General features: G+C 60.3%; 2 protein-coding genes and 1 long non-coding RNA gene across 9 annotated transcripts in view; 1 reads left to right on the top strand and 2 right to left on the bottom strand.

Moving 5' to 3' along the window:
* Positions 14,329-19,076, bottom strand: FOXJ1 (forkhead box J1). The gene is made up of 3 exons (XM_003357959.4): positions 18,935-19,076; positions 17,732-18,391; positions 14,329-16,121 (listed from the first exon to the last, which is right to left on the bottom strand). The coding sequence occupies exons 2-3, from the start codon at positions 18,227-18,229 to the stop codon at positions 15,354-15,356; spliced, it is 1,266 nt and encodes a 421-aa protein (XP_003358007.1). The 5' UTR covers positions 18,230-18,391; positions 18,935-19,076; the 3' UTR covers positions 14,329-15,353.
* Positions 19,138-20,259, top strand: LOC106507954. Of its 2 annotated transcripts, none has more exons than XR_001304381.2 (2): positions 19,138-19,223; positions 19,637-20,259. It is a non-coding gene; the product is annotated as an uncharacterized LOC106507954 (long non-coding RNA). The 2 variants fall into 2 exon arrangements; XR_001304382.2 differs by lacking the exon at positions 19,138-19,223 and adding an exon at positions 19,238-19,390.
* The window catches only part of RNF157 (ring finger protein 157), an 80,220-nt gene continuing 74,084 nt past the window's right edge, over positions 20,249-26,384 (bottom strand). For 5 of the 6 annotated variants that reach the window (XM_003357958.4, XM_013989888.2, XM_013989893.2 and 2 more), the window contains one exon: positions 20,249-23,110. In XM_003357958.4, the coding sequence (XP_003358006.1) occupies positions 22,989-23,110 (122 nt within the window). In that variant the 3' untranslated portion in view covers positions 20,249-22,988. The remainder of the gene's footprint in view (positions 23,111-26,384) is intronic. The other variant, XR_001304377.2, reaches the window with a different exon arrangement.

Here is a 26,384-nt window from a genome sequence, read left to right as displayed (position 1 = left end):
CACTAGCTTTTTTTCCTTTTTTTGGTCTTTTTTTGGCCCCGCCTGTAGCATATAGAGATTCCCAGGCTAGGGGATGAATGGCCAGCCTACACCACAGCCACAGAAACACGGGATCCAAGCGGCATCTGTGACCTACGCCACAGCTCATGGCAACGCCGGATCCCCAACCCACTGAGCAAGGCCAGGGATCGAACCCCAGTCCTCATGGATACCAGTCAACTTTGTTAACCACTGAGCCATGACGGGAACTCCCCCATTAGTTTTTTTTTTTTTTTTTTTTTTTTTGCAGCTCCCACGTCATGTGGAAGTTCCCAGGTCACAGCAGTGGCAAGCCAGATCTTTAATCCACTGAACCACCAGGGAACTCCCCTCTTTGCATTCTTATCAAGATGTCAAATCACTGCTCAATCTGTCATTTGTGACTTGGATCCTTAACCCGCTGAGCCACCAGGGAACTCCTCCCACTAGCTTTTTAAACTCCTACCAGCCAAAGGATGCTGCGAGATGACTCCTCGTGGCTCCTGCTCACTTCCTGTCCCCTAGCTCCATTCCTCCCCCTCTGTCCCTGTCCTAACACACACACACACACACACACACACACACACACACACACACACACACACCCTGCACTAGCTCACCTCCTTTCCCTCCCACTCCACTTCAGACCGCAGACTTTCCAGCATATCCTTGTGCTGACTCTTATGGAAAAACGTGTGAACAAATTTGAGACTTTTCCTTCTTCCTCTGCTTGCGGCAACATCTACCCCTTCCCCGGCCTGCTTCTCTTCAGTCTCAAGGTCCCTTTTTCAGGAGGCCGCTTTCCGCGGTCCAGAACCCTGAGAGCAGGTCTTGAGGACGTGTCTGTGCCGCTGGGGGGCGCGCTGCTCCCGTTTACCTGGGACTTGAACCCCAGCCCTGGGCGGGTAAGGGGGTAGGGGGCGAGTGGCCAGCCAAACAGACCGCGAGGGGGCGCTCGACACCCACCGGCACCTCGCCACCGCCGCGCCCCACCCCGAACCTCCGAAAGTCCAGGGGGTGCAAGGAAAGGAGGAGAGGCCGAAGGGCAGGTGGATGGATGGAAACAAAAAGAGGGACACATGGGGTGCGGAAGAGGAGAGGGACGCGGAAACGGGGAAGAAGCACATAAATGAGGAAAACCGGAGAGGAGAGAACGTGCGGGAAGAGAGGCGCAAACCCGGCGGCCGGGGCCGACGCTCCCCCCAGGTCCCTAACGGGCCCGGGAAGGGGGGGTCCGGACCGGCGGGCCGCGGTGACCTCAGCCGCTGGCACCTGCCGCACTCCGGCCCTGATGCTCCTGGCAACCGAGGACGCCGGCGGCTGGGCTGCGGTCCGCGCTGGCATCCGCGCAGCTCCAGGCGCGCTCCCGCAGCCCCGGGGCCCGCGTGCCCGGAACGTGACTCAGCGCTTTCTCCGCGCCGCTGCCCTCGAGCGCCCCCAACCTGGCCGGCCTTGGACTTGGGGGAATGGAGACCCCAGCCCGATGGATGGACCCTCCCTCTGCCTGCGGGCTGGGAGTGGGGGGCGCCTGGAAGCGCTCTGGGCAGGCAGGTGGATCTTTGAGAGGAAGGGTCAAGTTCAACTATCAGTTAACTCAAGGCTACTGTAGGCGGGGCGGGGGGGGGGGGAGGGAAAGAGATGGGATCCTGCCTTAAAGGGCTCACAGCCTGCCCAGGGTACACTGGACCACTTCTGCTGGCTGTTTTTTTGAAATTAATTAATTTCCCCCAGTTTTATTGAGAAATAGTTGACACAGGTGACTTATAAGTTGAAGATGTCCGGCGTGGTGGTTTGATTTACACATGCACTTGACCCTGAGCAACAGGAGTTTGAACTGTGGGATTTCACTTAGACATGGATTTTTTTTTTTTTTTTGTCTTTTTGCCTTTTCTAGGGCTGCTCCCATGGCATATGGAGGTTCCCAGGCTAGGAGTCTAATCAGAGCTGCAGACCCCGGCCTATGCCAGAGCCACAGCAACTCCGGATCCAAGCCGCGTCTGTGACCTACACCACAGCTCACGGCAATGCTGGATCCTTAGCCCACTGAGCAAGGCCAGGGATTGAACCCTCAACCTCATGGTTCCTAGTCAGATTCGTTAGCCACTGCGCCACGACGGGAACTCCCAACCTGGATTTTTTTCAATAAATACATACTGTTGTCCTGAACAGTAGATCTGTGAAGCAGAACTGTGGCGAGGGAGGGCCGGCTGTAAAATTATATGTGGACTTTGCACTGCCTTCGGGGTCAGTGCCCCTAACCTTTGCTGTTCAAGGATCAACTGTATCGTGAAATGATTACCACAAGAGGCTTAGTTGCCATCCATCATCTCATACAGATAGAGTCAAAGAGGGGAGTTCCCATTGTGGCGCAGTGGAAAGGTATTCAACTAGGAACCATGAGGATGTGGGTTCGATCCCTGGCCTCGCTCAGTGGGTTAAGGATCTGGTGTTGCCCCGAGGTGTAGGTCGCAGGTTTGATTTGGATCCCACGTGGCTGTGGCTGTGGTATAGGCCGGCAGCTCTAGCTCTGATTCGACCCCTAGCCTGGGAACTTTCATATGCTGAAGGTGCAGCCCTAAAAAAAAAAAAAGACAAAAAAAAAATTCTCCTTGTGGTGAGAATTCAGGATCTACTCTTAACAACTCTCCCGTGTGTTATACAGCAGTGTTAACTGGGTGAACACGGGCACATTGCATCCCTACAAACTACAATTAGTAGTTTGTACCTTTTAACCAGCTTCCTCCAGTTCTCTCTCTTCCCGTCCTCTGCTTTCGCTAACCACAAATTGATCTTTTTTTTTTTTTTTTTTTTTTTTTTTTGCTTTTTAGGGCCACACCCGCAGCATATGGAAGTTCCCAGGTTAGAGGTCAAATTGGAGCTACAGCTGCTGGCCTACACCACAGCCGCTGCAAGGCAGGATCCGAGCCGTGTCTGTGATCCACACCACAGCTCACGGTAACACCGGATCCCGGACCCACTGAGTGGGGCCGGGGATCGAACCTGACTCTTCATGGTTCCTGGTCAGGTTCGTTAACCCCTGGGCCACGACGGGAACGCCTGATCTCTGTTTCTATGAGTGTGGTGGTTTTTCTAAATTCCGTGTGTGAGGTCATACAGTATTTGTCTTTCTTGCTGGTGAAGTTGGCAGATGAGTAGAGAGTTCTCTTGGAGAGATTTGGGAATTTGGGGTGCCTTGCTGGCCTGTGGGGTTCAGACCACAGGAGGGCCAAAGGTCTCCAGGCCTCGCCTGGGGGATACAGCATTCCCAGACACCTGGGCAGATCAGGGAGGTGTGGGGAGGCACAGGTGTGTGGACTGGATTTTGAAGGAGGGAAGAGGGACCCAGGGAAGAGGGCTTGGCCTTCTGGCAGCTGGGAAGTAGGGAAGGGGGCAAGGGGTCCAGAGGCAGCTGGGCGGGGGGGGCAGTGGTATCAGGGACCAGGCATCAGCTAAGGACCGTGTTAAGGTGTTTTGTGTGCGTGTGTGTGTGTCTTTTTAGGGCCACGGGGGTGGCATGTGGAAGTTCCCAAGCTAGGAATTGAATGGGAGCTGCAGCTGTTGGCCTACACCACAGCCACAGCAACACCAGATCCTTGACCCACGAAGCAAGGCCAGGGATTGAACCTGTCTCCTCCTGGATACTAGTCGGATTTGTTAGCCCTGAGCCACAACAGGAACTCCCAGGACTGTGTTTAGTGAGAAGCCTCAGCAGGGTGGCCCGCAGGCTGTGGCAGTGACCTGACCAGTAACTAGTGTGGACGTAGGAGGTGGCAGTGAGAGAAAACGGCCTTGTTCAGGTAGTGGCGCTCAGGGGGACGCTAAGATCTGCTGGCTGGGAGGCGGGGGACACAGGACAGTCCTGCCGGGATCAGGCCCAGCATCAGGTCTTCCCCCAGAGGGCCTGGGGCTGATGGATCTGGCTTCTGCCGTGGGAAACCTCCTTCCCTGGCTTGAGAGCTGCCCTGAGGCAGGGGATAGAGTGAGATGACCTTGCCCAGGAGGAGGGGCGTCCTTGGTGCACTCTTGGGACCCACTTGCTCTGCGGGTTCGGTTTTCTGCTGTGTTCTGGAAGCGTCCTCCCAGCTGTCTGAGATTTGTTGAACGGCTGAGTGAGCACAGAGTCCATGATGGGCACATGCGGTTCTCAGTGTACCCTACCTGCAGGGCACCGCACGATCAGATCTTCAGCACGGGCTTGTGAATAAGGCAGGAGGTGGGGTGAGCTGAGAGGCAAGGCCTGGGGTCCCTGAGGGCAGGGACGGCAGGCCGAGCTGCCTTCGCCCTGGCTCTCCCCCGTCTCCCCAGCTCAGAGCACTGGCTTCGGGATCCAGCACTGCCAATCGGTCACTGTGAGACCTGGGGGTGTGCATGCCCACCCATCCATTCAGTCCGCCACGCTCTGTTGAGCACACACCATGTGCCACTCCCGACTCCTGGCAGCTGCCATGGAGAACCAGGCACTGCCTCTGCCTTCCTGGAGCTCCCCGTCCAGCAGGGGAGGCTCATGCTGCCAGCGTGGTGAAGTCAAGGGCACTAGAGGACGGCAGCGAATGGAGAGGTGGCAAATGCCCAGATGGGTGCCCCAGGCGATAGCGCTCAGGAGAGGCCAACCTCACGTGTGCTGACATCCTCAGAGGGTTTTTCTCTCTCTGCGCCTTGGTTTCCTCGTCTGTTGGTTCAACTGGAAGGCGCCTCCTATTTCCTGCAGACGAAAGATTTAGGCCTCCATAACGGGGGACCAGTCCAGCTGCCACCCCCGTCCCACAGAGGAGGCCTGAGTGGCGAATTGCTCAGGTCACTTGGCACCTGGGGTCTGCCAGAGGCCCCGCCAGCGGATGTGACGGGCTCCTGGAGCTCAGGGCTCAGCCCAAGACCTTCCCCAACAAACTTGAACTCCGGACAGCAGCCGGGAGCCCCAAGGTGGGCGGTCTGTGCTGAGCACCTGGGCAGGAAGAGGACAGAGTCCCATCACTTGTCCTCTGACCTTGAGTTGTGCCACAGTCTGCTGGGGTGAAGCAGGAAAAGGGTCCCGCTGGCCCTAACCCTCCCCTGCCCTGAGCCAGCCAGGTGGGTGTCCACCTGGAGCCCTAGGTCCACCCACAAAAAAGGCTCAGGTTCAGGAGTGGACCGTGGGAGGCGGGCTTTCTAAAACTCTGGCCGGCCAGAGGCAGAGCGAGTGTCCGGGGAGCTGCTCCAGCCTGCTCCGCCCTTCCTTGAAGATGTGGCACTGCCTACACTGGGCTCGGGTACCAGCCTGGGGACCCCGAGATATGTAACTGCCTTCTCAAGCAGAAGTGCAGAAAGAGTTGGCGTGAGTTCTACCAAGATTGCAGAGTTCTTCCTGCTGCGGGGGGGGGGGGTCATAGCTGGGGACGCAAATGATGGGACCCTGAAACTAAGTCCCAAAGGGAGTTACCCCGGTGCAGAGGGACAGTGGCTGCGTGTTCACTCAGGGCAGAGGGCAGAGGTAGGGGGCAGAGGGGGAAACAGCGATCCTGGGTGACATGGCCGTGTAACACATCACAGAGGGAGGAGCAGGTGGAGCGACGAGCACAGGCACACCCGGATGGCGCTTAGAGGGCTCCTGGAGTCTTCCGGACACGAGGGAAGTCATGGCAGCTTCTCAGCTGAAGAGTGACATGGCCAGAAGTGCACTTAAGAAGGGTCCCGCTGGCCCTAACCCTCCCCTGCCCTGCGCCAGCCAGGTAGGTGTCCACCTGGAGCCCCAGCTCACCTCCTCTCCTTCTGCCTGTCACACCTGGCCTCTCTGCAGCCTGCTGAGCACCCATGCTGACGCTTTTAAGAATCAGCTCAGCATAGTCCAGTGAAACGTGGCAGCTGGACCACATGTGTTTATGTCTTCTCTTTCCAAGCCCCACTCAAACGAAAAGGATTAAAAAAAAAAAAAAAGCTGGAGTTCCCATTGTGGCTCAGCAGAAACAAATCCAACTAGTGTCCATAAGGGTGCGGGTTCAATCCCTGGCCTTGCTCTGTAGGTTGGGGATCCAGCATTGCTGCGAGCTGGGGTGTAGGTCACAGCCTCAGCTTGGATCCTGCATTGCTGTGGCTGTGGCGTAGGCTGGCAGCTGTCACTCTGATTCAACCCCTAGCTATGGAGAACTTCCATATTCATGAGTGCGGCCCTAAAGAGAGAGAGAGAAAAAAAAAAAAGCCATATTAGGAGTTCCCACTGTGGCTCAGTGGGTTAGGGGTCCAGCATTGTCTCTGCAGTGGCCCAGATTCCACTCCCAGCCCAGTGCAATGGGTCAAGGATCTGGTAGTGCCGCAGCTGTGGCATAGTTTGAAGTCGTGGCTCAGATTTCATCCCTGGCCCGGGAATTTGCATAAGCCTCAGGTGCAGCTGAAAAAGAAAAGGAAAAATAAAAGCCATACTACTTGGAGTTCTCTTGTGGCACAGTGGGTTAAGGATCCAGTGTTGTCACTGCAGTGGCTCAGGTCGCTTCTGTGGCAAGTCAATCCCTGGCCCTGGAATTTCCACATGGTGTGAGTACAGTCAAAACAAAACAAAACAAAACAACCCCCCCCCCAAAATCCTTGCACAGGAATGTTTATAGCAGCTTCATTCACAGTCTGGAAGCACACCAGATATCCATCAAGTGGAGAAAGATAAACTGCTGGGGTCACCTGATGGAATACTACGCAGACGTAAAAAAGCAACAACCTACTGAAGTTTCCATCATGGCACAGTGGAAATGAATCTGTCTAGGAACCATGAGGTTGCGGGTTCAATCCCTGGCCTCGCTCAGTGGGTCAAGGATCCAGCATTGTTGTGAGCTGTGGCTCGGATCTGGCATTGCTGTGGCTGTGGTGTAGGCCGGCAACAGCTCTAATTTGACCCCTGGCCTGGGAACCTCCATATGCTGTGGGTGTGGCCCTAAAAAAAAAGACCAAAAAAAAGGAACAAACTACTGATGCATGCGACACGTAGTTAAATTTGAAGATAATATGTTGAGTGAAAAAAGCCACATACAAAGTACAAACTGCGTGAGGCCATTCACATGAAATTCTAGAATGGGAAAACCTGACCCGTGGAGGTAAAAATCAAATGAATGGTTTTTGCCTGGGGAGTGGAGGGGCTGAAAGGGGTTGACTGAGCTCTGCTCACACAGTATGCTTCCTTTTCTGAGCCGAGGCTACCAGAACCTTCCTTCATTACCCAGAAGCCTCTCAGCACCCCCTCCCTCCTGCCATGCGTGTCAACCACTCTTGGTCCCCAGCCTGACTCCCCACCTAGGCCTCTTTCATGCTGCATTCCCTGCTCAGGGCACCATGGCACCACCGGCCACCAGTCTCCGGGGCCACGGAGTCACTTCTCGTGGTGGCCTCTGAGCTCCAAGAAAACCGCTCTGCCTGATCCTGGGAGGGAAACTGGGGAGTTGCCCTGGTAAGACCACCCCGCTCCCCAGCTCAGTGGGTCAGGAAATCTAAGCCCGGGGCTTGCCCACCTTTGTGTCCACAGGTATCAGGAAGCATCGACCAGGCGGCCAGGTGATGACCGACCAGGGTTTCCAGCACGGGGGACCCCGGCCTTCCTCCTGCAGCTGGGAATCCCCAAGTCCTGCCAACGGGGGGCAGGAGGCACCCGTGGGGCTGGCACATGGCAGTCTCAAGGGCCAAGGCTGCCCTGCCCTCCCTGGGCTCCTGTTCCTCTTTTTCATCTCTCCGGCTCCCGAGTGCCTCACCCTGTGACTCCAAGTCTTGCTTCCCTCCTCACACTAGCGGGAGCCGAGCTGGAGTTTCCCATACTCCCCTGGGGCATCCTGGCACAGCTGCCTTGCCCCTAACCTTCCTCTTGCCTCTCCAACCACGAGGCCCCAAAGTGACCGCTTTGCGGGGCTGGGGCAAGGCTCACCCTTCCTTCCACCTCTGAGACCCCCTCCCTCCTGCTCCCACCAGAAGGGCCCTCCTTTGCTCTCCCAACACCCCGTCTCCCCAGCACCTGCAGGCCCCCCTGTCCTCAGGCCGCCCCCTTCTGCCTTCAAGCACACGCAGTTTCCCCATCTTTTTTTTTTTCTTTTCTTTTGTCTTTTTAGGGCCGCACCCGCGGCATATGGAGGTTCCCAGGCTAGGGCTTGAATGGGAGCTGCAGCTGCCAGCCTGCACCACAGCCACAGCCATGCAGATCCGAGCCGCATCTGCGACCTACACCACAGCTCATGGCAACGCCAGACCCTTAACCCACTGAGCGAGGCCAGGGATCGAACCCCCGACCTCATGGATGCTGGTCAGGTTGGTAACTCACTGAGCCACAGCAAGTTTTCCTCATCCTGAAAAATGCTTTGGGAGTTCCCATCGTGGCGCAGTGGAAACAAAGCCGACTAGGAACCATGAGGGTGCCCGTTCGATCCCTGGTCTCTCTCAGTGGGTTCAGGATCTGGCGCTGTTGCCCTGAGCTGTGGTGTAGGTCACAGATGCAGCTCGGATCTGGCGTTGCTGAGGCTGTGGTGTAGACCGGCAGCTGCAGCTTTGATTAGATCCCTAGACTGGGAACCTCCATATGCCTCAGGCGCCGCCCTAAAAAGCAAAACAAAATTCAACCCCCTTCCCTTGGGCCTGTCTTCACCACCACCCATCCCTGCCCCCCCCTTCCACCTGCTATGGACTGACTCTCAGTTTGCTGCCTGCTCCCAGACGTGGGTTCTGCCCCCATCAGACTCACGAAATGCCCTGCGGGAGCTCACAGATCCTTCTGGGCAAACGCTGCCTTCCTTCCCAGCCCAGTCCGGCCTGTGGACTTTCACCGTGGGCTCCACGGGGTGGGTCGGCCAGGAACAGGGGTAGGTGTGCATGGGCAGGGGCGGGGGCTCCCGCCGCCCTCACAGTGGCCCTTCTCCAGGGCTCCATCCTGCTCTCTGTCCTTCTCTCGGGTCTCACTTCTGGAAGAGTCCAGCTAGCCGGTGGTGGGGGGCTGCAGCTTTGACCTTCATCAGATCCCGTGGGACTGTCTCAGCCCAGGCTCTGTCTCCTTCCAGTTTCGAGTATCTGTATTTTGTTCACCAATGGACTCCACTGTCTCCATGGCACACCTGGGGCGACCTCCAGGGAACAGGGCTAAGGGCAGTGGCGTCTCCCCCGACCCTCCCCGCAGTTGCTCGTGCACGTCATTCATTCCCTGTAAATTCAGCAGGTGCCCGTTACTCTCCACCCCTTCTGCGGTCCTCCATTTCCCCAGGGGGGGATTGATTTTCTTTTTGTCTTTTTTAGGGCCACACCCGCGGCATATCGAAGTTCCCAGGCTAGGGGTCAAATCGGGGCTTCAGCAGTTGGCCGACACCACAGCCACAGCAACGCCAGATCCGAGCCGCGTCTGCGACCTACCCCACTGCTCACAGCAGCACTGGATCCTTAACCCACTGAGCCAGGCCAGGGATGGAACCCGCAGCCCCGTGGATACTAGTCGGGTTCATTACTGCTGAGTCACAATGGGAATTCCAGGTGGGACTGATTTTCATTTTGTGGCCACATCGTCACCTGTCTCTTCCCAAGTCCCTTTGGAGGTCGTCACGGGTCATCTACCTGGAGGGGAGGGTTTGGGAGGTGACAAGAGCTCCCTGGGCCCGAGGCAGGCAGAGCCTTTGAGCTGGGTGTTTGGAGGGGGCAGGGTGGGCGTTGCCCGCTTTTGTGACTCACCTCTCTCTGCCCGGAGGTAGCTGGGGGCCTGGTTGGTGATTCTCTCCTCATCTGGGAGACTCTCAGTGTCTCCCTCCCAGTAGGTCCCACACATGAAATGGGGAGCCTAGAGACCCAGGGACTGTGGCTGGGGGTTGAACCCTGGCCCTCTACAAACCCCCGCAGCACCCCACCCCTCTCCCCAGCACTGGCCTTGAATGGATGGGCCCCAGCCCACCCGGCCGTGTGGCACAGTGCCAGCTCTAGGCCCTGCCTCCAGGGCACCCTCCACCAGGCCAGCGTTACTCTTCAGCCAGACAGCAGGCTCCAGGGGCTCAGGCCCCTCGCAGAGCCCCCAGCCCAGCTTAGACCCTGGGAAGCTGGGCTCCTCGGCTGTCAAGCCCAGGGGGTCCCAGGATCCCATGCAAGGGCGAGGCCAGCAGGGACAGCTGAGCTGGGCACAGCTCTGACCTGGTGACCCTGCAGCGAACAGGTCAAAGGCCATTTGCTGCCGCTGTGGATTTGGTCGGGGTAACAAAAGATGTGAGGGGGCCCTTAAATGCCAGTTTCACCACCCTCTTGGCCCTCTGTGACCCTCATTCCCAGGACCTAGGCTCGGGGGGAGTTGGGGACCAGGAGCCAAGGAGAACGAGGAAGGCCAGGCCTCGCCGGCCTCCCTCCATCCCTGCCACCTCACCGGGCTCACACCTGCCACATTGCGCTGGGCTTCAGCGGGCACCCAGGGCCCCGCCCCCTCTGTTACTCACCCCAAACCCCCAGGCTGGGCAAAGGGGCCTGTGTTTCCAGAACAGGGCGCCACGGGGCCCTTCTCACAGGTGCGCTGGGCTGGATCCTCTGTGTCCCCGGGCATCAGGAAGCACCCTGGCCCCAGCGATGAGGGCCCCCTGGTGTTTTACTGTCACGGTTTTCCAAGGCCATCGGCTGTTTTTCTAGCTTTTGACAATCTGCTCGTTCATTCATCAGTACTTCAGCGGCAGGGCCTGAGCGCCGTGCTGCAGTGTGGGAATGAAGCTGGCTCTTTGCTCACAGGGGTCCATAGACGCGTGGGCTTCTGGGACTGCGAACCCAGAGGCAGGGTCTGGCTGCCTGTCCCCACCCCCACCCCGACCTCCCCTGGCCCACAGTTCCCTTTAGGCAAGTTGGAGGCAATTGGGATGCCCCTGAGGCTGGGCACAGGGCTTGGTGCCCAGCATGAGGCAGAAAGGGGGTGCAGGGCGGTCTGGGGGTGGGGGTGGGCAGAGCCCCTGATGGCTAGTGGGTAGCCAGGCGGGGGGCAGAGGAGAGCGGGCGGCCTCTCACCTTCAGCTTAATTCCCTGGGCAAACAGCAGTGCTGGGAGGCCGCCTGCCGTCCGCTGTGGCTTCAAAGGGCCTTGGGGGCTGTGGGCGTGGGGGTGGGGTGGGGAGGTGGGCGCTGTGGGCGTGGGGGTGGGGGGGAGGTGGGTGCTATGCAAGCTGCAGGCCTTCCTCACTTCCTGGACCGCTTGCCTTCCTGGGATCTCAGAGAGCTGCTTCCTTCAAGGAGAAAGACCCCTGTGCTGGGAGCCGGAGTGGGGGCAGCAGTGAGACCCGCCGCCCATCTCCCCCCTTGGTTTTTGTGTACCCCGTGTTCCCCTGCCCCGCTGCTCCGCCTGGTTGGCTTCTGGGGGACAGTACCCACCAGCTGGTCCCTGCCTGCTCCTGACACGCACAGGCAAAGTTCAGGCCCCAGCATGCCGGTCACGGTGGCTTTGACCTGTCCCCTGAGGGCCACAGAGTGGGCTGGATACAAGCATGCCAGGAAGAAGGTGACACCCTCCCCTCCCGCCCCCGCCAGGGCTTCCACGCCCTCCTTGGCTCACACTGGCCTGTGCAGGCCCAGCCTGGGTGGCCTCACAAAGCCCCTCCCCTGGCTCCCTCCCTCATCACCTGTGTTTTCCTCTTCAACCCCCTAGAATGCCTCAGCAAGACGGGGCGACTTCCCCCCCGCCATGGTTAACGCAGGCCCCTCTCCACACCCTCCCTGCTGACAGGCCCGGGCCTGCCCCGCTGGCCAGCCCACTGTCCCCTGCCGGGAGTCCAAATACACCTGTTTACCTTTGGGCCAGAGCCCAGGATGGAAGCCACCTGACTCCTGATGGGCTTCCTCCACCCGCCCTCGCAGGCCTTCCTTCCCGCCCTCCAGCTCACCCTCTTCCTTCTGCAAGTACCTTTGGAGGCGGGAGTGTTTCCCGCCCATGGCTCAGCTCAGCAGGAGGCCTGGCCCCTTTGCTCCATCCAGGGCAGCATGGAATCCCATGATGGGGGTGGTGGGGGGCGGCTTCCAGATCTCCCGAGAGTCCCCAGAGCCAGGGGTGGCCTGTCCTGTGGAACAGGATGTGCGCTGTGCAGGGAGGTCTGAGCTCCCGCCCGTCCCCTCCATCAGCTTCCTGGCTGGGGGGTACCTGGGGGAGGGGGGAAGGGGAAAAGGTGGCACATTAGGCGACAGAAGGGTGGCTTCTTGCCCTAGGACGTTCAGGGGCCTCTCACGGCAAAGATGGAGATGAAAAGAAATGAGAAACCTGCTCAGAGGGGCCCTGGGTGGGCGCTGGAGCGGAGGAGCCTTACAGGGCAATCTGCGAGACGCTTAGATGGGATTATCAGTCAACGTTCACTTCCTGATGGTGATGGCGGGACTGGGTAATGGAAAAGTGTCCTTCCTTGTTCTAAGGACATACACACTGAAATCTTTTTTTTTTTTTTTTTGTCTTTTTGCTATTTCTTGGGCCACTCCCGCGGCATATGGAGGTTCCCAGGCTAGGGGTTGAATTGGAGCTGTAGCCACCGGCCTACGCCAGAGCCACAGCAACGTGGGATCTGAGCCCCATCTGCGACCTACACCACAGCTCACAGCAATGCCGGATCGTTAACCCACTGAGCAAGGGCAGGGACCGAACCCGCAACCTCATGGTTCCTAGTCGGATTCGTTAACCACTGCGCCACGACGGGAACTCCTACACACTGAAATCTTTAGCGCCGGTGGGGCTTCATGTCTGCAACTTACTGTCAATGGGGCCAAATATATTTTGATTGGAATTTACACTCATCCCCGTGAATGAGCCTCTTAAAAAAAAAATCCTTCTCCAGCCAAGAGCCAGGGCGGGGATGAGCAGCAGGGACAGGATCTGACAGCAAGTGTTCCTGCTCCCTGCCGCTCGCTCACTCACTGTAAGAGTGTGCAAAGCCCAGAGCTCCGGCCCCTTCAGAGCCCCGACCCCCAGCCCCAGCTTTGGCGGTTCATTGGCAGCATCTGGGGAGCCTAAAAAACCAGGAAGCCTGAGCCCTATCCCCGGAGACTCTAGGCCCAGGCCCAGGCCCAGGCCCAGGGATTATCAGGAGCTCCTGGTGATTCTTCCCCGCAGCCAGGGCCTTCTTCAGCCTTTGCCCACCTGGCAGCGGGCAGTTTTGCCCTGATCTTGCCCTCTCTCCTCAGCATGGGCCCAGGCAGAGGATGAGAAGAGGGACAGTGGCACTCCTTGCCCCCGCCCCGAGTCACTCCAGGGTACACCCCCTTAGGCAGGGCCTGCAGGCTGATCCTGGGGGCCAGTGGAGCTTCTGGAGCCCCTCTTGTTCCTGCAGTGCTGGGGAGCATGGGCTGGGGGGAGGCTCGGAGGGGGGCTGGACCAGCGAGCTGTGGGAAGGGGATGGGCTGGCTTCCGAGCTCAGGACGGCCCCAACCCCGCTGGCCTTGCAGTGTGTGTGCCCTTCAGAAATATTTGGAATAATTAGCAAGTGAAAGCGGGGAGTTAGCAGGGGAATGCCAGCTTGGCCCAGAGCCAGCCTGGAGGGCCAGGGAAAGAAAGGGGCTTCAGGAGCGTGGGGTCCGAGGAGGCTGGGCAGGATTGTGTGGGACAGTGCCCGTTTGTGCCTCTGCTTGTGTGTGTGTGTGTGTCTGTGTGCGCGTGCGTGAGCGTGCTCTGGGGGGATTGTGCACCACGAGGGCGAGCTTGCAGGGCTGGGGGAGGGACGGGGGTGGGGTGGGGGGGAGTGGGTTCCAGGCAAAGCTGGGGTGAGGTGGTTGAAAGGTGCCTGCTGAGTGTCACCCAAGCACCCAAACTGTGCCTCAGTTTACCCATCAGAACTCAAGCAGGGCGGATCCTCTCCAGGCAGACCTGCCGGTGGCGGGGAGGGTCCAGGCAGCCCATCTTCCCGATAGCCTTCCTGGTCCTCAACCTGCTTCGGAGGGAACGTGCAGGGGGGTGGGGGTGGGGCGCCCGCCAGGGTGGGGAGGGGGGCCTCTGAGGCCGGGGGCCCTCTGACCTCACACCCTGTCCCTCCAGGAGAGGACAGAGGGCGGGAGGAGCTGGAGACAGGCCCAGGCGAGGACCGCAGGCTCCAGCAGGCGAGCCTGGGCAGGCCCTCTCAGTGGGGGAGGTGGGGGATGTGAGCCGAGCCCTGGGCGAGCTCGGCCTTTGAGTCCCCAGGGCCCGGGAGGGGGCCGCGGCTCCTTTGCCGCCTGCTCCTGGGGGCCGTGCGTGCAGCCTCCCCGTTGCACAGACAGGTCGAGGGGAGTTCATGGGGGGGGGTACTCCGCAGGCCTCCGATGCCCCCATTTTCCTCCCAGCCATTCCCCTTTGGGCCGTGAAGAGAAGCCCCCTCCCCACGGTGGTCCATGCTTTTCCCCAAAGAAAGGTACAAGCAGGTCCAATTTCAGATTTTTTTTAAACTTTATTTTTAAAAATTTTTTATTGTAAATAACTTTCCATGAAAAAGGTTAGAGGGCCCCCTGGGGCCGGAGGGTGGAAGTGGGACACGGGCCGGGGGGCTGGGGTGGCACAAGACACTCCCCGGCACAAGTGCGGGCAGGGGCACCGGGCCACCCCCCACTTTCTGGCCCCAGTGGTTCTAGCAAGGGCCGTGTCCCTCCTGGTTAAGCCTCAGCTACAGCTACACTCGCTATTTTAGTCTGTCGCCCTCCCCTCTGCAGCTCGGCTGCCCCGGCCCCCAACCCCCCAGAACCCCAACTCCCCACCGCTCTCAGCCTGAAGTTAGGCTCAAAGGTTAGGGGTTTACACCTTTGACCCCGCCTCTCGGGATGGGGCCAGAAGACCCCAGAGGCCTTAGAAAATCTCCTTGCTCCACCAGGCACCCCGACCTCGCTTGTCTGCTCTGTCTGCCCCCCTCCCGCTAGCCCCCCCCTCCTCCCCGACTGCTGGCCCCAGCCCCAGGGAGGCTCTGCGGGAGCAGCCTCCAGGGGGTTAATTTGCAGTCATCTAATTAGCATTTGTTGTACCTGGGAACTTTCTCTGGATAGAGACCTGGGGAGGACAGAGGGAGAGGGAGAGGCCGAGGCCTTGAAGCTAAGATGCTCCGGGGCTGGCCCAGTACTGTGGCTTCCCGCTCGGCCCCTCCAAGCTGCAGCTCTCACAGTGTGGGGCCGTTGCGGTGTCTCTGGGGCCGGGAAGAAGTGGGTCAATAAAACACTGTATGTACGGGAGGCTGGGGAGGGGAGGCGGCAATTCTGGTCCTGGACCCCGGTTCTCAGCCGTCTGCGCTGGAATCTGAGGCCGGCCTGGGCTGGGGGCCGTGTGGCCTCGTGGGGTCAGCCTCAGAAGATCCGGCCCAGCCCCTGCCTGGGCGGTCGGTAGGGTGTCTGTGGGCCAGCTTTGGGGGGCAGTCGGGGGCCCTGACTCGGGCACTGTCCGGAGGTGGGGGCGGGCCTGCCTGCTTACAAGAAGGCACCCACGCTGGCCCACTCATGCAGGTCGGCGGCCAGGGTGGCATCCCCGGCCTCAAAGAGGGGCTCCGGGGGCAGGCAGCCACTGCCGCTCTCGTCCCAGGGGTGCTGCAGGAAGGACGTGGCCAGGAAGGTCTCGTCGAAGTCCAGGCTGTCGGCAGCCTGCTCTGCCGGAGGCCCCCAGGGAGCCGGGCAGTCGATGTGGCGGCCGTGGACGGTGAGGTCCACGTCGCCGTGCGAGGCGGGGCTCATCGGCGGGCTCAGCTCCAGGGCCTCCAGGGTGCCCAGCTCCCCGCCCAGAGCACCAGCGTCGAAGATGGCCTCCCAGTCGAAGTTGCCTTTGAGGGGTTCCAGCTCGCCCTGCTCCTCCTGGGTCAGCAGCAGGGTGCTGGAAGGCCGCGGGACCTTGGCCACCCGCTTGGGCAGCGTCTGTTTGCGCTTATGCCCCAGCCTGCCCTCGCCCGCACCCCAGCCGGCCTCCCCGGTGGCCTCCTCGAACTCCCGCAGCAGCTGCTGGGCCTCGGTGTTCACGGTCAGCGGCCCGGCCCACTGCGCGGCGCGAGGCTCCTGCGCGGCCTGGCGGGCAAAGGCCGGGTGGATGTGGACTGGCGGTAGCCGCCGCTTCTTGAAGGCCCCGCTCAGCAGGCGCTCGGCGTACTGGGGGTCGATGCGCCAGAAGCCCCCCTTGCCCGGCTCATCCTTCTCCCGCGGCACCTTGATGAAGCACTTGTTCAGAGACAGGTTGTGGCGGATGGAATTCTGCACAGGGAGCGAGGAGAGAATGAGGGCAGCAGGGTGAGTGCGCAGGGACAGCGATGCGGGCCCTGGTGTTACTGCCAGGCCCCCACCAGCTTCTCGCTGATGGGAGAGGGGGGACAGAGGCGCTGCTCGGACCAGGAGGCTCTGGGACACCAGCCACGGGGGCTTTTGTTCCCTGTTGCCAGGGTATCCGCCTGCTCAGTCATCCGAGCCCCGAGCCGCAGGGTGGCTCTCCGTGCCACCCTGTCCTGCCTTCCCCTCTCTTTCCCTGCCGCTCGAGGCCTCTGGCCAAAGGCCTCGGCTCCCCCAGGGCCTGGACGGCCATCTCCCTCTGCCTGGGCCTGGCTGGCCTTCTCTGTGAGTGGGTGTGTGTGGGGGGGATCTGATGACTTTCCTTGTTTGTAGAGCCGGCTGCTGGCCTGGGCCCTCACCCCCCCCCACGTCCTCCTCCTCCCACCCCCAGCTAGGAGAGGCCTCCGTTGATTATTACCCAGCCAAGAGCATAGCACTCATTCCTGGGGCCTCTCAGGCTTGGGGGAGGGAAGGGGGGGGTGTCTCTACTTTCTCACCAAGGTTACAAATGGTACTGCCCCAGGGTCAGGGCCCAAGCGAACATGAAATCGTTTGGAACCATGATGCTGTCGCCGATGCTTCTTCAGGGTCCTGGTCCCCCCCGCCCCGACTGGGCCCCGATCCTGATGATCAAAGAGGCTCAGGGCAACGTGTGCCCAGCCTCAAATCACCATCCTGCCTTGCTCACGCCTGGGGGCACAGTCCAAACCATGCTGGGGCACAGGGGTCTGGGGCCTGGTCAGCGGGGCCGGCAGGTGGGTGGCGGCCCCTGGCAAGGCTGGGATGTTTACATGGCGGCCTGGGCCCCTTGGCTGCTCTGTGCCAGGTTCCGGAGACTTGGAACATGAAGCCAGTGCGGGAGGCAGAGCCCCTGTGGAAAGCACCTGGCTCAGGTAATTGTCCCCCCAGGGAGTTTGATGAGAGGAGGGGGAGGTGTGGAGGCAGGAAACCAGGGAGGGTTTAGGTGGGAGACTGGGACAGCGGCTTTAGGAAAGCCCCATCGCCCTTCCACTGGGACGCGGCTGGCCTTCACACCCCACGGCACACCCCTCTCCCCTCCTGTCCCCTCCAGCCAACTGAAACCAGGCAGGATGCAGCGCCTGGCAGGCATGATGCTCCGACTTCCGCTCCCAGTCGGCCTCTGACAAACTGGCCTTGGGCAGGGTAGTGTCTAGGAATTCTAGGACGTGGGACAAAAATGTGCCCCTTAGTCCCTCAGCCTCCCCTGTCCACCCACAGTTCATCCCTGGTCTTTGGGCTGGGCCTGCTGGTTGAGTGACAAGTTCTTCCACGTGAACCTCAAGGGCAGGCACCCCTAAAGCCCTCGGAACACCCTCCCTCCTCCTTCTCTGAAGTCAAAGAGGGGGCAGTTCCAAGCACTGGGCTCCCTGGAGGTCTTTCCTCGACGGCCTTTCTCCCTCCGGGCCCTGGCTGCACCCCGCCTACTTGGCCTGCGGATCTGGGATGTGAGTTCAGCCCTTGCAAGCGCGAGCACGAGCACGGGGGGGGGGGGGGGGGGGAGGGAGGGCCTCCCCTACCTGCCAGGTGGGATCAGCGTGGCGGAAGTAGCAGAAGTTGTCCGTGATCCACTTGTAGATGGCCGACAGGGTGATCTTGGTGGCCTTGCTGGCCTGCATGGCCATGCAGATGAGCGTGGCATAGGAGTAGGGCGGCTTCACATGCGGGTTGGTGGCGTAGTCCACGTCGTCGGGAGGCGGGGCCTGCAGCCCCGGGGGCGCGCTCCGGGACGTGCACGACGACGTGGGCTTGCCTGGCGTGTGTGGCTGCCCCAGGCAGGCGGGGTCGGCTGCCAGGGGAGACCCCGGCGCGGCCGAGCCTGGCACCTGGTGGTAGCCGTGGGGGTCGGTGCCCCCAGAGGGCAGGGCGGGGGCCTTGGCGTTGAGAATGGAGAATTCCTGCAGCCACTGCAGGCTGGTCAGGCTGTCATCCAGGGCATCGGGCTCCTCTAGGCCGCCCTCCGGCCCGGCTTCCTCCGCAGCCCCTGCTCCCGAGAGGCGTAGCCAGCTCTCCGCCATATCTGCGGGGACTCTCTGAGGGGGCGGTCAACATCCACGAGCTGAGCCGAGGGTGGCGCTCTCCGGCCCGCTGACTCCCGCGGCTCCAGTTACACAGGCTCCCGGAAGCGCGCTTCCATCCCACGACCCCGGGGGTCGCCTCCTCCGAGTCGAATGTGGTGTCTGCGGGGACCAAAACGGGAACTGAGCCCTCTTCCCCCACCCCGGAGGGGAGAGTGCGTGCGAGGCGGGAGGCGCCTCCAAAATCGATCCCGCAGCTGGTCTGGGAAACAGAAGCAGTGCCCAGGGGCCCGACCTCCACAGGGTCCACCTGTCTCTTTCCCTCTTTGATGTTTTAGAGGAGTCTTCATTAGCCTAACGAGGGAAGAGTGTAGGGGCATCCAAGGCTATTCCCTAATCCCCGAGAGCGCGAAATTAAACCCCCCTCCCTCCACAACAAGTGGAAATAGGGCGAGAGAGCCCAGGAGGGCGGTATGAGACCAGGCGGGGGGCGGGGGAGGTCGTCTGATCTTTGAAAAGGAATATTAGGCTCAAGGGGAAGGAAGAGACAAGGACCAAGAGTTACAGAGGGGTAGGAAGTGAGTGTCCCCTAAACTCCACTGCTGTCATTACCCAGACCCAACACTTCCGTCGGGGACGGATGGGAGAGCGGGCCTGTACCAACGCCCTCTCTTCCCGCGGCCCGCAGCCCTCCCCGTCCCTTACCTGGCTCAGAGCGCAGCTCGGGCCAAAGGAAGGTTCTGGAAGAAGGTCCTGCCACTCCCCGCGGCTCTCTGCCCCCAGCTCGAGGACCCTGCCAGCAACCCTCGTCGTCCCCCCCACGCCCGACGGCGCCTCTCTGAACGCCAGCGGCCCCGGGACCGGTATTAAGTAGTCGCTCAGAAGGCTTCTACTGCTGCCATGGCGACGCTCCGCCCCCATAAACAGCTTCCGCTGCTGCCATTGGTCAGCGTGTCTCCAAGGAAACCGCGGGCTCCTGCCACTCTCTCTGGCGGTAATTCTCTTCGAACTCCCTCCTTCTGCCGCCCTCTCCCGCGCCACCCAGCCCCCTACCCGCCACCGCGTCCCGGCTCCGTGCGTTCCCGCCCGAGGACCCGCGCAGGGCTCGGAGAGGCGCGTGGCTCGGCGCTTCCGCCGAGGCCCCGGGCCCTTCGGCGTGCGGTTCGTCGCGGGCCCCGCGCTCCCGCCCCACCCCACCCCACCCCTTACGGTCTGAGCAGCTCCGAGGTGTCGACGACGGCTCCTGGGAAGCAGCCCCGGGCTCTGGGGCAAAAGCTGGGAGCCGGCTCAGGCTCGGGAACCATGTGCTTGGGGTTTTCCTCTCCTCTGGGCTGCGAGTGGCACTTCCTCGCGTTTCTGCGGCCCGTCACTCACTCCTGACACTGAGCGTCTTCTTGGTGCCCGCAGGCAGGTCTGACTCTCCGATGCCACCTGCTGCTCAGGTCTGCAGAACCCCAGCACCGGTCGCAGTCACCCCAGTGCGGGTAGGGTAATCCAGTGTTTCCCGGTAAGCCCCCACTCTCTGCCCTGTTCTCAGCAAGATGCCTGGAAGCTGACGTTCCAGAGGCTTCTTCGGAAATGCTCCCCCTCCTTTCCAGATAGCCCAGGAATCAGAGGTGGCGGGTGAAACTCAGAAAAGTCATGAACTTGCCTAACTCTCCTACCGAGATCCTTTGCCCCGTTAATTTTACCCGCCTTTATGTGACAGGGACTAACAGAGGACTGTGGCCCTCCCCCCCCTTCCCCTTCCCCAAGCCTCCCTCCAGTCACCAGCTTTCCTGCTCTTCAATTATTGACAAGCTGCAGTGTTGGAAGTTCTCGGGTTTAAAGACGGGGTGGGGGCGGGGTGGGGGCTCCTTATCCGCCCTCTGAGCAGGAGCTGTGCCCAGGGAATGGTACCTCAACTCCCACCCCAAAACGTCTTTCCCTCCTCCTTGCCGCCCCCCCACCCCAGCTTCTCCTGAGTGAAAACATTAAAAAGTGCTGGAGGAAGTTGGACAGAAACTTTCACAAGCCAGCTGCACAGTTAACAGCTCTCCTTCCCTTGTAAACAGCTTTATTCGTTGTTAAGAATCATGCAGCAATCCATACATATTGCATCCTTGACGTCCCCACTCTAGCGCGCCCAGGAGCCTACTCCAGGGAGTGTGGGGTACGGAGACGGCACACCAGTCCACACACACTTACACACACTAGGTGTGCAGGTCCTAGAGCAGGGAGCAACCAGCATGCTGAGGTGGGCAGGACACGAACTCCTCCCCAGGTGAGCTGGCCTAAAGTGTGTGGGTCTGTGCCCAGGAGATGCCCCAGTGAGGGCATGACCTCCGGTGGGAGGGGCTGGCAGGGGAAGGCAAAGGGGCTCTGCGAGGAGGCCGGGATCGCCACCCCACATGGAGGTGAGCTCAGACCTGAGCGTGGCAGGCAGGAGCCCCAGGCCTCCCATAGTCTGTGCCCTCATATGAGAAGCCGGGCCCTGTCGCGTTCTCTCTGGGTTACCTGCCTACACATGACTGTCCCCAGATGGTGGGTGGGGCAGATGCCCTGTTCCCTGATCAGGCTGAGGACCAGCCCCTTTGGATGGGACCTTTCTGCTTGCCAGGGAGCTAAACGGGAAGAGGTGGGGATGGGGAGGGGAGAGCAGGGGCCGTCTGATGAGGAGCCAGAGGCCGCTTCTGACCCCGGTGTGTCTTGGTTATGGAACCGAGGCCTCGGGGAATCTGCGCCTCTTCGTGGGAGCAGACAGACGCTCCAGAAGAGGTGAAGGCAGTGACTTCGGGCTCCTGGCCCCGTGGCTGCTGCTGACCTGCATCTGCTTCATCTCAGGTGACACCACACGGCGAGCCCTGCCTCCTCTCCCGGCAGGCCTGTGTGCCACCACCCAGGCTAAGGGAGCTCGCTGTCCCCTGGTGCTTCTGGGGCTCAGCCTTCAAGGAAATCAGGAAGTAGGGTTATTGCTCAAATCTTAAATACGGAAGGGGCTGGAACAATCTGGGAAGGAAAGGACATCGAGGAGTTCCCTGGTGGCCTAGTGGGTCAAGGATCACGGCATTGTCACTGCTGTGGCATGGGTTTGATCCTTGGGCCGGGAACGTCTGCGTGCTATGGGTGCAGCAAAAAAAAAAAAAAAAAAAAAAAAGACCTAAAGACACAAAGTGCGGTCTGAAACAGCAGAGTCCGCTGCAGGATTTCAGAAAGGGTGGACACGGGAACTCAGGACAGAAGCTTGGATTTAGCTTGGCTCATGTAGTGTCTGTCAGGACAACAGGCCTCGCCACCCCTCAGGGCAGGACGTGAACCGCAGCCACAAGGCAGCGAAAGGCTCACTGCCGGCCTGGTGGTGCAGAGAAGCCACACGGAGGGACCGCCAGGCACTGGGCTCTCTGAGGCCTTGGAAAGGACCCTGGGAAGCTCTGCTAGGGCGTCAAGTCCAGCTACTAAGACGGCCTAGGGCTCAGCCTCACAAACTCTGGGATCCAACTTGGCTTCCCCACCTGGCGTGAAACCACCGCCCCTTCCAAAGGCCGGCAGACACCGTGTCTGGTCGAGAGCTGTGAGGGATCCACTGACGACACCCGTGTTGAGATGACACCCCGCAGCTTCTGGCCTGTTATTTCCCGTTTCGGGCTGTTTACCTGCCCTACACTGGGCCGACGAGGGGTGGGCCCGCAATTTGAATGACACCATCTCTAAATCTCTAATGAGCCTATGGAAGGCAGTACCCGCCCCCCCCCCCCCCCCCCCGACCCTGTTAGGCTCAGCAGATCCAGAGGGCAGGGGAGGAAGACAGGTGGGGTGGGGAGGTTCCCAGGCCACCGCTGACCCCAGCTTCCTTTGGGCTCCTGGGCACCAGATGACAATCACCAGTCCGCCCTTCTCTCAGCCTGTTTCCTCAACTTTTTAAGAAAAGGGGGTGGGGATGGGGGCAGCAGGGGTAAGAATACCACCCGACAGGGTGACAGGGCGGGAGCCATGAAATGTAAGATGTGACAGCTCCTAACATGTGCCTGGCACACGGAGGGGTCAAAAAGTGTTGCTGCAATGTCACCTTAGGATGGAGCCCCCGGCCCTCATGAGCGCACCTCTGGAAGGTCATCATTTAACTGGGGGATTCGCAGGGTCAAGGCCTCCTTCCTAAGCAGGCGGACCCACGAGGCACAGGCTCTGCCACTAGAGGCAAGAGCTGTTTTCCCCACCACCCTTTGGGGGGGTTGCTCCTGTTTCTTGTCCTTGAGAAAGGCGCTCCTAATGCTTTTCGAGAGAAATTCCGCTTACAGTGCAATACGGCTTTCCCTTCTCCCAGGAATCAAGCCCCCACCCCGCCCCAAGCTGGAGGTCTCAGATTGGCCATGATGTCCCAGAGACCAGAAAATACCGGATGTTTGTAACGAAGCCCCCAAACTCCGCGCCTTCTTGGTCTGCCCGGTGAGGATGCACAGGAAACAACCAGTCCGCGCACCTCGGCTCCACCTGAAGATCAAGGTGCCGTGGGAACATTCCAGAGTCAGTCTCTGCAGAGGCTCTCCTGGGCTGCCGCTTGTTGAGGGGCTTTAGCCCGCAAGGAGGAAGGAGGCTTCTGGTCCCTTCTGAGCGGGGAAGAGTCACGGTCAGGGAAGAAGATGAGGCTGGGAGAAGGAGCAGGTGCCCTCAGGGCCCAGCTTTCCTGTGGGTCTATAACGTCCCCGTGCGTCTTGCCGAGGAGGCCCAGGAGGTCAGCGGTGCAGCGAGGACTGTGGGGGAGCCCTGTGCGGGGCTGGGGCTCTCAGACGGCCAGAGGGCCCCACACGCAGGGCCTGCTCTCGGGGTCCTCCAGGCTGCCAGACGACAGGCGCCGGCGTGGTGTGTTCCGACGACTGACCACGTTGTCATCAGCCTGCCAGGCACCTGAGGAGAGGAAGGAGAGGTTACTGCAGCCGGACCCTCGGCTCCCTGGGTGGCGTCTCCGGCAGGGCAGCCAAGAAGTCTGTAGGAAAGCTGGCGGGAGGCGTGTTACCTGGAACCCCCATGGGGTGCAAGCCACAGCACGTGAGAGGAGCCGAGGGGTGCCCGCCGGCCTGGGGGCAGCCATGGCCCTTGTGCCCACTGATGGACAGGCAGGATGGCCCTTGTTCGGGGAGCTTGCCCCAGGGACCACTTGTGTATCTTTATCTAGTTTTGAAGTTTGCCAGTGTGTTACGGTGGACAAGGAAAAGAAACTAGTCTAGCTGAGATTTTCTTGAGGGTAGGAGGAAGTGGAAGAGAAGGAGACGCGTGTTCACTTGGGCTCAGAGTTAGTGTTTACTGCGGGGAGGTGGGGGGCAACGTGGGCCAGGAAGTGATCAGCTGCCCAGCAAGACGCCAGGGACTGAATGGCACAGTGTGTGTGTGTGTGGGGGGCAGTGTGATGGCTCTCCCTCTCTTTCTGCACCTGAACAGCCCATTGAGGTTTGCCACCAACCCCAGAAGACACCTGCCCTGGAGCTTTGGGGTCCCACCCACTAAACAACGTCCTCCCCCAAATCCTGAGGCTCGTGCACAAGAAGCAGTGGCCACCCTCGCTGGTAACCTGCTCTGGGTGCTTCTCTCTCCTTTGTGCTCTGCATCCAACCCCATCACAACCTCCTGCCTGTTCACCACTTAGTCATGCCTGCATCTGCAGTCAGAAAGCCGGGGAACGCCCCCAGTTTGTAACGTCCAGACTTATGATCCCGGCAGGTCACTGCACTCGGAGCCCCGGTTTTCCTGGACTAAGCCAGGTAACACAGGAGAGCGCTGAGCAGGGCGCTTGACAAGAGCTGCCCCTCCTCCCACCCCCGGCTTCTTCAGGCCACATCATCTCCCCACTGAGTCTCCACACAGTTGTCCCCCCCAGCCCCCCGATGGCTCCATCCCATTCATTCTGTGCAGTGCAGTGAGAAGCTCCTCCTGAGGAGACAGGATGGAGCCCTGACCCCTGGGGGTGGGGAAAGCCTTTGGCCTCTGGCCAGAGCACCTCTGAGCCGTGTCTCCTAGCACCTGCCATCATAAGGCCCCCCCACCCGGATGGGGTCCAGCGTGCTCCAAAGTGCTCCCCGCAGCCTGCACACCACCCCACTTTTCACGCTGCCTGCAAAGTGCTGACTCCTCGGACCCCCCATCACACCACCTCCTGGGCGGAGCTGAGAGCAGCATCTGGCCCATTGGAGGGCGTGATCTATGGCTGGAGCCCTCCAACCCTGGGGGACAGGCCTGGGGCTCACTGCGGTCACCTTCGAGGGAGGCCACTCTCAAATGTCTGGGGTCAGCCTCAGATTAGGGTGGCCCAAGACACGCAACCCTTTAATGGCAGAAACACTAGGATTAAGTGGGTATAAACTGCTTATTTCCCATAACTGTCCTGGTGGGATACTCAATCCTAATAGTAGTCTGTGGAGGTGGATCCCCGGGGAAGGGGGCGAGTGGAACAGGAAGTTCTCAGGTACCTCTCGCAGCCGCATGGCATGTGGGGATCTCTATTCTCTGGGGTCCCGGAGTCGGGACATAGGTCAACAGTGCCTTCCCCGCTAAGGGAGGCGGGCTCGAGAGGTGACAGGATGAGGAGCAGGCAAGACTGGTCTTTAATTTAGGAGCCCCCAAATAAGGTGAGCTGTTTGTTTATGGCTGTAATTTGCTAGATCTCACACTATTCCTCAATGTTTAGGGGGCAGGACTCAGGAACTGTGGCTGCTCGGTAGAAAAGACCAGAAGCAAATGGTAAACAAGAGAGAAGACACACATGCAGGCAAAAGTCAGAACACCCCACCATCACGCTGCCACCAGCTGTGAAACGCCGGCTGCCAGGCCGCCTGGCTCTGAATGCTCGAGAGCCCTGGCTGCAGAGGCCAATGTTCCAGATGCCGAGCCAGGGCTGAAGACTGGCTCCTTCACAAACAGCGTCAAGACTCAGATCTGCAGTCTCTGTTCGCTCTGGCTTCTCGATACACCGTGTGGTGCCCTCCCCTCCACAAAGGCCCCTGCCGGCCTCTTGGCAAAACCCTGCTGCTGTTCCGCTGGCCCGGGCCAGAGGGCGGAGCCTGGATGCAGAAGGGAAGCCTGGAAAGCGCAGGGGGCCTCGCGAGCGAGAGCTCCCGTCCTGTCCAGCTCTCGGCCAGAAAGGGAGCCTGGAGATGCAACGTCCTTCCCGGGAGGTGGCCAGGGTGCCTCTTGCTCAGTTCTTCTGCGGACTGAGAAATGGGAGCGAGAAGGGACCTCTAGGGGCAGCTTTGGGGAGCGCATCCAGGGAGGTTCAGTGCACCCCCGCCTGCCTCTCCCGAGCCCCGGATCATACACGGAGGGCTGTGACAACCCCCTGCCTGAGAGCGGGGGAAAGACAAAGTTAATTCGGATTTTTCCTTACTGTCTGCAAACCGTAGCCCTTCCTAACGGCGTCTTCGTTGTTGGTCATCTTGGGTCTCCGTAAATACTTCTAGGTTTCACTGGCTCTGCCCACTCCTGCCCAGCGCAGCCATTTACAACCACGTTTGTGTTTCCACTCCCAAACTCAAACGGTCTCTGCTGCTCACCACCACACTCCCCAGAGCTTGTTCACGGAACTGGCACTGGTCCCCTGACCACCATGCTGCCACCTGTGTGACATCCAGCCGATTCTGTGGAATCACGTCTACGGGACACGGCCTCAAGTTCTAATCTGCTCACCACCTGCCCCGCGGCGGCTCAGAGCTCCTCCCTTTGAGACCCTTTCAGGACAAGCTCAGAACAGACCACTGGCCACCTGGGTCTTGGGGCCCAAGACCCAGAAGCTCCCCCCCGCCCTTTTCTTGGTAGGGCCGCACACATGGCATATGGAAGTGCCCAGGCTAGGGGTCGAGTTAGAGCTGCAGCTGCTGGTCTACACTACAGCCATGGCAGTGTGAGATCTGAGCTGGGCCTGTGACCTATACCACGGCTCACGGCAACGCCGGATCCTTAACCCACTGAGTGGGGCCAGGGACTGAACCCGTGTCCTTATGGATACTAGTCGGGCTCTTAACCCGCTGAGCCACAATGGGAAGTCCGAGACCCAGAAACTTCTCAGGGGAAGAGGGGCTGGAATGACGCAGGTGCTCTTGGCATCGGTCCCACAGGGTGAGGAGCGCGGCAAGGGTGGGGACTGAGCGGTCCTCGCCACCAGGTGGGGCTCCCGGCAGAGCATGTGTGGGCT

This window comes from Sus scrofa, chromosome 12, assembly GCF_000003025.6.
Source record: "Sus scrofa isolate TJ Tabasco breed Duroc chromosome 12, Sscrofa11.1, whole genome shotgun sequence".
Lineage (NCBI taxonomy): Eukaryota > Metazoa > Chordata > Mammalia > Artiodactyla > Suidae > Sus > Sus scrofa.
The sequence above is the reverse complement of the archived record's forward strand: the minus strand, read 5'-3'. Positions and strand labels throughout refer to the sequence as shown.

What these genes read in the sequence shown, in the direction of transcription:
- FOXJ1 (XM_003357959.4), bottom strand. Translation starts at nt 18,229, where the DNA reads ATGGCGGAGAGCTGGCTACGCCTCTCGGGAGCAGGGGCTGCGGAGGAA. An exon ending in ACGCTGATCCCACCTGGCAG is followed by an intron (nt 16,122 to 17,731) that starts GTAGGGGAGGCC and finishes CTCCCTGTGCAG; the next exon opens with AATTCCATCCGCCACAACCT.